General features: G+C 43.1%; 1 protein-coding gene across 2 annotated transcripts in view; it reads left to right on the top strand.

Moving 5' to 3' along the window:
• Nucleotides 1-357: 357 nt before the first annotated feature.
• The window catches only part of kcng4a (potassium voltage-gated channel, subfamily G, member 4a), a 28219-nt gene continuing 19176 nt past the window's right edge, over nt 358-9400 (top strand). For both annotated transcript variants that reach the window (XM_061823070.1, XM_061823069.1), the window contains exons 1-4: nt 358-568; nt 5977-6161; nt 6250-6622; nt 8120-8761. In XM_061823070.1, coding sequence (XP_061679054.1) covers nt 6515-6622; nt 8120-8761 — 750 coding nt within the window. In that variant the 5' untranslated portion in view covers nt 358-568; nt 5977-6161; nt 6250-6514. The remainder of the gene's footprint in view (nt 569-5976; nt 6162-6249; nt 6623-8119; nt 8762-9400) is intronic.

Here is a 9400-nt window from a genome sequence, read left to right as displayed (position 1 = left end):
AACAGACCAAAGAGTCACTGATGGTTTTCACCTTTATGATCATGGTTTCTTAATGATTTTGTCCTACAGGATGACCTTGGCGAGAGGTTTGAGGAAGTATTTTGAGAGGAACCGCGCCCCCTGTGGCGCAGGGACAAACGGGGAAAAAAATTACTGTATAGGTGAGCACAGGTTTAAGGCTGCATGTGCTTAGATACAAAATAGACGAAACGGTCGTGCTGGTACGTGTTCGCCCGCGCCGGATCTTGTTTTCGGGGTGTAAGATGCATTTGAGCACTCTTTATCGCTCACACCTTTACGCAAACCTGAACTTCTGCCGCTCCTCCTCTTCTCTCTCCTCCTCTTCCTCCCCTCCCCCCAGCTCCCACTAACCGAGCTGCAACGGGACACTTTGAGCTCATCCAGTTTGCGGGCGCATCCTGCTGCCGTGTGCTCGCCTCGTCCGCGCGTCATGCGCCGATAGCGGACGGCTGGATGCGTCCATCCGTCGGCACGCTCTAGTTTTGGGGGGGGGTGAGCGACCGCGGGGATTGAGGAACGACACGAGGACGTTCGGAGCCCCGGGATGGTAAGTTAGGCTGATGTTTTCGGCAGTGTCACAGTGGAAGTTGGAATGTGTTCGCCGCACTTCAATGCGAGACGGTGCTTTTTATTTTTTGGGGGTTATCCTGCAATGTGCCATCATCTCAAATCTACTAAAATTTACGTTCATATCAGATGAATTAGGAATCTTTTTAAAGCTTCGATTAACTTCCTTCCTGGTTCGATGTCCACGACTGTTTTAGATCCCTCCCATTAAGAAACATTGTGTGTGCATGCACCGTTCTATGAAACGATCATTACTGCTTGATATTTTACTTTATTATGATAGCTGCATTAGGATTAATCTTTCCCCTCCCGTACTTAGATCCGGGTATTTGTCAATTAATGCATCCCAAACAGGACTGGCGTTTAAAGAGGACAATGTGGCAAAATACAAGGCAGCGACTGTCTGCAATACAGTGGACCCTCCAAAATTGAACTTAATCTCGTCAGGAAGATTCCTTGACTCTGACTTGAATTTTAAATGACGATATTATCTGTACCGTCTGTTAGAGTCAAATTGTTCTAAATTCCACAGGCAACAGTTAACCCAACATTTAACATTTTAAAACACTAAGTCTGCAGAGGGAATGATGCATGTCACCTCACATGCATATTACACACTCCCCTTTGCAGTGTTCAATTTGTTCATTGATTAGCGATATCAAAATATTGCTAATTTATCCATATTTTGATGTACATAAATTATTAGTCTTGTGGCTGATTTGCATAAGAGACTGAGGCATTTGCTGAGGGAACAGCTTTCACTCAAAGTCAACCAGAACAGGCCCCAAGACCCCATGATCCTGTACACCGAAGCGCTCTTTAAAAAAAAAAAACAAGAACAATAACGGAAGAAAGGAATGTACAATGAGTAGCCAGACACACATGTCCCACTTTCCTGTGTTTTGCATCCATTTCCGGTTCTGTCATCCTATCGGTCATGAACACGTTGAGTCTTCTCTATTGCGATAATTCAATCAATCAATAAGCATTCAACAAAAGCCCCCCTAAAAAAGCAAATCGGCTATTTTCACTAAACTGAAGTCTCCAGCGATATGTTAAAAATGTAACACATTAAAGTCTTTTTTCAGGTATTACCTCATTAGTGTTTTTATCATGTGATAGTGTGGTCTCAGGTCAGTGATTAAATGATGCAATATGGCCGTTCACATTACTATACAGATGTGCATGTGTGGAAGAGAGAAGGGGAAGTATGACTCTTAACTTGTGTTGTTTCTCTCATTTTCCATGGTGCTTTATTTAGTTTGAATTGGTTGAACTCTGTCAAGGTTTCAGAGGGTTCATGATTGATCCTATATTAACGGCCTGTGGTCAAAGTTGTTTGTGCCAGCGTGTTGTCAAAACCGCCATCATCAATTAACCTCCCTCAAGGAAATACCAGGATATCCACAGAGAATTCAAATTGATGTCTAAATAGTTGATCACGCTCTCCGTGAGGTGGTAATGAAACACCAACATTGTGACAGACGTGATTGATTGCTTTCCCCGAGAGTGAGTTGCTCTCCTGGATCTGAAAAAGTATGGAGTAACTTCTCCATGTCTGCTCTGCCCGGTTGCACATTCAGTACATAGATACACGCAAACTTGGGTAATTGGAGTGCATCGGATTGTACTGTGCGCTACTGGCTGCTTTTCCAGCCAAATTGGACTGTGTCGGTCATACAATAGAACTGCATACCATGGAGATATGGAAAACCCATACTTACATGATATGACATCTGGATGCATCAATCCATTTTCCAAACCGCTTATCCTCACTAGGGCCGCGGGTGTTCTGGGCTCTATTGCAGCTATCTTCAGGAAAGAGCTGGGTTCCACCTTGAACTGGTCACCAGCCAATCGCAGGACATATAGAAATATACTGTACAACTATTTTCTCTCAAATTCACACTTAAGGATAATTTAGATAATTGAATCGAGCTACGCGGCACGGTGGCCCAGCTGGTAAAGCGTTGGCCACACAGTTCTGATGACCAGGGTTCAAATCCGGGTCCTGCCTTTGAGGAGTTTGCTTGTTCTCCCCGTGCCTGCGTGGGTTTTCTCCGGGCACTCCAGTTTCCTTCCACATCCCAAAAACGTTCAACATTAATTGGCCACTCTAAATTGCCCCTAGCTGTGATTGTGAGTGTGGCTGTTTGTCTTGATGTGCCCTGCGATTGGCTAGCAACCAACCAGTTCATGATGTACCCCCCCACCTGCCCGTTGACAGCTGGGATAGGCTCCAGCACTCCCCGCGACCATCGTGAGGATAAGCGGCAAAGAAAATGGATGGATGGAATCAAGGTCCCACACATGTTTTCGTGATGTGGGAGGAAACCTGATTACCCGCAGAAAACCCACACAGGCACAGAGAGAACAAGCAAACTCCTCAAAGGCGGGATCAGGATTTGAACCCTGGTCCTCAGAACTGTGAGGCAGATGTGCTAATGCCAGTAGATCATAACATAAAATATACTTAAGCCACAGAAAATTGCTGTATTTTTTTAACACTGTCATTGGATTATTTTCACCTTTGAAGCTCGTCTCCATTTCTTAAATATTGTGGCGGCTTTTATCACCGATGCGTCAATGGATGAATGTCCATCCATTATCTCAGATGCTTATCCTCACAAGGGTCGGCAGAGTGCTGGAGCCTATCCCAGCTATCTTTGGGCAGGAGGCAGGGTACACCCTCAACTGGTTGCCAGCCAATAGCAGTCGATGAATGTGAGCTTCAAAATGTACAAATGGATTTGGTATTAGCACAATGATAAGTAAATTTAGCATGTACTTCATTCCTTTGAAGATGACCAGGGTAAACTTCTTATTTTGTTTTTTCGATTGAATGATAAAGATTGCAAAAACCTTGTTTCATCACGTCAGACGAGAAAAATGTCTGTTCACAAGGTGTTTTTATGTCCACTTTGATTTGTGGCTAGCTAGGGAGAAGGCGGAAACTATAATGAGAAAACAGAGTTGATAACTGTTCGGGCCTTGATACAGGGCAAGAACCATTCTGAGCCACTGCATTCACGATGTGTGCCAATAATTTTCAGAGCAATCATACTGCCAAGAAACACATTTTGAGCCTCGACTGCATTCACTCTGGGTGTGAATTACACCATTAAACCTGAATGTTCTCTTTTCCTCCTGTTCCTTAGTTTTTAAAAAGTGCCCATAATGAAACCAGTGGGATGAATGTTCGTTCTTTTTGCTGTTGTGCAAGTCCTGTATTGATCAAGGTGACATTGTTTTTTTCCCCCTTTGTTTGAACTATTCACCTAAACTGTCATTAGCCATTCAGGAAGTTTTGTGTAGAAATCAGGTCCAGTTTATTTGTAAATACCTTCATTATGAATATGCTTTACAGTTGACAAAGATTGACAACGTCCCTCGATCTATACCTCCCAAGTGGCCAAGGAAAAAACTCAATTTCGGGAGGAATAGGAAACCTTGAAAAGGAGTCACAGATGGTGGGATCCCCCTTTCAGGATGGACCAGGCTGCAGACTGCAGTGGATGCCAAGTTGTCAACATTTATCACATAGTAGGGAGCTGTACCATTTTAATTAAGGTGGCACAAGGGTGCATTAAAGAAATAAAGCGCTGCAGGTGGTACCTTCCTGAAAGTGGGCTTATCTCATGACCAACCGCAGTTGGTCAGAGCAGAATCCTCCAAAACGATGCCTTTCAGGGAAGTGGTCCTCCTCAGATCTGTTAGAAATTACTGGATGCACACTATCACAACACTGCATAAAGTTTTTGATAAATCCAGATATCTTTATAAACATTTGATTGGATGACACTAGTCACATCGACACAACAAATGCACACTATATCAACATAGGGTCCGTTGGGAAGTTCACTCCAGGCATCCTCACTATAAGTAGCCGTGTGTGTGCCACTCGGTGGAAAAAAATTTGACACATTCAACATGGTGGATGTTGTGATGCATCCCGAGCAACAGCAAACGTGTTCAGTATTAAAGTAATAGAGAGTGGAACACACTGTGCCTCTGAGCGCCGAGAATGGAACATCGGACTGAATTTCTGAACGGACCCCAAACCCTAGGCTGGAGCTAGGATTGGTCGCTGACTGCATGATGTCACGAAAGAAAGCAGTTTTGTCCATAAAAGAAACAGACAAGAACTTCTGCAGTGTCTTTTCCATGGGCATTGTTCTGAACCAACTGGAGATGAGCCCAATGTGGAACCATTTCCAATCGTATTGTTCGACTTTGCAGTTTCAAAGAAATTCTTGAACTTTTCATCTGGCCTAATCATTGAAATTTTATCTTGACCAGAATAAAAGAACCGGCCTGGGTCATAGAAATTTGTACGACCGACAGTCTTGTCATGTCTTTTCTTAACTTCTAATAGATCTTGTCCAATTCAGAGGTAGCCCTATTCCTCCAGACACAGCTTCAGATTCGGTCGTGGTCATCTAACCCTCTCTCCGAGGAGGCGGAGGTGTGGGGGACTATTGGCAGTGAAACAGGCCTTTATTTAAATGACAAAGTGTAAAAAAGTATTCTCACCTCAAGATTTAGCCATTTCTACCAAGGCAGCCGGTCTTATAACTGCAAGTAGTCCCGGAGCCCAAATAGAAAATGGTCTCAGAGTAACCAAAAGAGCAGTGTGTTGCCAACGTAGGCTTCGGGATAGAACATATGGTGCCATTAAGTCAGCGAGATGGGAAGGTGCTTATAATGTAATATTCAATGTTAATATTTCATGAGTAAGCTACAAAACCTTAAAATCACATTGATAATTACAGCAAACAAATATTAAAAACAAAACAACATTATTTTGATTGTCATTCATTGTTATCAGTGTTGCAACAATTACATTCCATTGCTGACAGCGAGCAAAATATTTACTTGGTTGTTCCATTTCACACTTGATGGGTTGTCAGGCACTTCAGCCAGGTTTTTTTTTTTTTTAATTAATATATCCTCCTACCAACATAGTTCAAAATGTGTGTGCCCTCAACTGAGTGCTATTCAATTTAGTTATTAAGATCAAGCTATGCTGAATTAATGAGAATAAATCGTGACTGTTTGTAAATCCAAATGGTAAGGTGCTTGTAATTAGTGTTGCAAAAGCCATCCCATTCCCTTTAGGTCGTCAAGATCATGAGAGTATGTATTATTGTATAATTTCGAGGCAAAAATAGTGGACAAAGAACGACAGTAATAAAAAAAAAGTTGGTTCGAGGTTGGTCCTCCTTATACTAATAGGGTAATCACTAGAACATTATTATGATAAAATTACAACGGTGAAATAAAATAAAACGCCAATTATTTGTTGTCCAATGCTGTTTCATATTTGTATTCGTATTTGTATCTCTTTTCTTGTCTGTCTGTCTCCGGTCCTCCACGATGCCACCTCAGGCCCTCACTAATCCTGCCTCGGCCTCCGAGGATCCCCATCCTTCCCTGGACACATCAGCCCCACATTTGGCTCTTTGACGTATTCTGCTCATTTTCTGCAGTTGTCAGCCAGAGCTCCATCTAAACGCACTCTTGCCTCACTCCAAGATTACCCACCGATTTGCTCCCGGCTGCTGTTAAAGCAGGTAAGTCCATTTTATCCTCTGATGGTGACATCAAAAGTCATTCAAATGTGACAACAGGCTGCCTTACACGCTCCCTCCTCCAATTTAGGGGTTTTACTTGATTAGCGTGAAGCCAAAGGACAGCCATCTTCTGCCACTGAAAAGGAGATGCCGTGAAGAGCTCTGAGGTCAAAGAGACCTTGACAAAAGCTCAAGGCTGGAATTTGCTCAACTTGTTGACCTCTGACCTGGACAAGACGATGGAGTGGGCAGGGCTGTTGTGACTCCCTCCCACACCTCAAAAAATAAACCTGGTAAAGAACCCTGTTTATCCACCTAAATTCAGCTAAGCTGCGTACGTTTTGGATGCTGCCATGCCCATCATCAGCAATGCTAACCATGACTTCAGCAACCTGTCTGTCAGTGATGACAGCAGTCTCGACCGCATCTTCACTGAAATTCCCGAGACTGAAACCATCAAGGTATGAAAAATCTGGTGTGATTATCACTGCCAATGCGGTTTAAAAAAAAAAAATTCAGACACATGCACACAAACTCAAGCAGTATTCGCAAATAGTGAGTCTGATTTTCAAAAACATTTGAAACTATTTCAAAGTTGAAGTCAACCTATCTAAAATGTGTTCTTGGAGAGCTTCTGCAGAAAACAATCTAATCCAACACTACCCAATTTAACAGGGTACAAATTGTTATTCTGTAGTATAGTTAATGGTATGTTGTCCACGTAAGAAATGAGACAGCATTACTGTAAGTGATTAATGTTTGTGTGATTAAAAAGTTTGTGAGAAAAATGCCAAAAGGTGAGGCTAAAAAAACAAATGCAGCACCCAAACCAATTACAGGCACTGCTGCAGGATATAGAAACAAATAAAAACATTATTTAGGAGAAAAAGAGAGAAGAATAAAACACAAAGACATTCCTTTTACAACGTGTCCAAAGAAAGCCAATTGCATTCATTTGAAAGGGAGAAAAAAGTATAGTTAATTTTCTTATTGACAGACAATTTACTGGAGAGGAATACACATTTTTGTTTGAATACCATTACTGGAACCACATGTGTAATCTCTGATTCTCTAGTTCTGGCCAACCAGGAGACAGTCTGTGATAAAAGATTCAAACTTCCCTCGAGAACTGCGTATTGGCACACATTAACATGCAATTAATTGTGAATAATTATGTATGGCGTTGCTCATAAACATTTTGGGAATACGCCCTTGTTTTTTGATTCTATTGTGCATGGAGAGCTTGCACCTGCCATGCTTTGAAAATTCCAATTGTTGCGATCAATGGTGCAGTGAGCGCATGCTGGTGATTGTTTGACACTGATGCGTGGGAAGCGGTGTCATCAATCTGGTGCCATGGCATGTCCTTGGATTCCTTATGGGCCATTATTATATTGCATCTACAGTAACTCCTTGTTTCAGGTGCATACCCGTGAATCTGTTATGAAGACATGTGGATATGCGAGTTGTGTGCCTCACTGGTGAAGTGCGTTACCAAATTGAAAATTGGCTCGGTGACTTACAGATGAGTGTGACATTGATGGAGTTGTAGAAGTAATGGTTCAGAGACTGGAAAGGTGTTTGTGAAGGTGTCTTAGTACGCACCTCCTAAGGGTTGGTTCTACCGATGGTGCATGACACACCAGCTAGGTGTCAACGCCTATCGTGACCTTCAGCATCTGGTTGGTGCACACTGCATACAACTGGTCTCATTCCCTTACAAAGGCAATTTAAAATGGACACAAATTAAATTAAATTGAATATTCTGCTAAATAGTCTCAGGAAAACATGCAGTAGGCCTACATGAGGGGTCACTGCCACATTCATCTTTAAAAATGATCAAGCGTGATGGTTTGTTCATGAGACCCAAGGTCAAGTTAGATCCATATTGAGAACTGCATATTTTGGGGGGTATTTGTAATGGATTTGAGTTACACAAGCATTGAACTTTTCCCCAGGGTGTCTATTACCAAAGGGCTCAGTTCATCCGTCAGCCAGAGGACCTGGTCTCCGTAGACCACCGCTTGCTGGCAGTGATCAACGTTGGGGGGAACCGTTACACCTTCCCTTGGACTACACTGCAGCAGTTCCCTCTCACTCGACTCGGCCGCCTGTGTGGCTGCAGATCACCTGAGGACATCGCCAGCGTCTGTGACGACTACGATGAAGCCCGGAAGGAATTCTTCTTTGATCGCTCGCCATCCGCCTTCAGGGTCATCCTCAACTTCCTGGCTGCAGGTAAACTTCGGTTGCTGCGGGAGATGTGCATCCTGTCCCTGCACGACGAGCTCACCTACTGGGGTGTGGAGATGGCGTACATGGAGCGCTGCTGCAAGAGGAAGATGTACACACGAATCGAGGAGGTGCACGAGCAAGAACGGCAGGAGGAGGAGCGCAGGCAAAGGAACGCCATGCAGCGTGTTCCCGTGGAGGAGACGACGTATCGAAAAGTGATGAACTGGCTCAGAGATATGGTGGAGAATCCGCAGTCTGGCTTACCGGGGAAGATCTTCGCCTGCCTGTCAGTCATCATGGTAGCGGTGACTGTGGTGAGCTTGTGTATCAGCACCATGCCTGACCTCAGAGAAGAAGAGGACAGGGTGAGTTTGCCAGACCACATTACCGTGCAGTAAATTTCCAGTCCTGTGTAAAACTCTTAGGTCACCTCTAGATTTCTCTTAGCAATGCTCTAATGACCATAAATACTCAAAATGTCACTAAGTCAAACACTTCACTGCGAACAAAAGCTGTGTTTGTGTGTTTGCGTGTGAGTACTGTCCATGAATATCCTGTGAACAGTCAACCCATAACAGCGTGGCTAACGAAGCCTCATGCTCACTGAGGCCTGTCCAGTATCTGTCAGTAAACACTGGAGAAATAATGAAATGGCTTCACTGTGTCACTGCGGCTCAGCAAAAGAACAAGCACGCATGCAAATGTGCTCATTAGCAGACACACTAAGTCACATAAAGAGCAAGTAATAAACACTCATGCGCATACAAATAGCATTTCAACAGTCCATTATTTTTTAGTTGAATTAAGTCTCTTGTTCTTTTTGATAAGATTTTACATTTTTAAAAACATGAGAGTTGAACACTTTTATAAGGTTGGCCCAGTTTTAAATACAAATTAAAAACACTAAATAAGCATTTACTCAAGATGGTGACGAAGCTTGGAGATTGTAAACGTTCTTCAATACTATTAGTGAGCAGATGTCAAATATAAAAGATGCACATTTA

The sequence above is a fragment of the Syngnathoides biaculeatus genome, chromosome 6 (assembly GCF_019802595.1).
Source record: "Syngnathoides biaculeatus isolate LvHL_M chromosome 6, ASM1980259v1, whole genome shotgun sequence".
NCBI lineage: Eukaryota > Metazoa > Chordata > Actinopteri > Syngnathiformes > Syngnathidae > Syngnathoides > Syngnathoides biaculeatus.
This window is presented reverse-complemented; position numbering and strand designations above follow the sequence as displayed.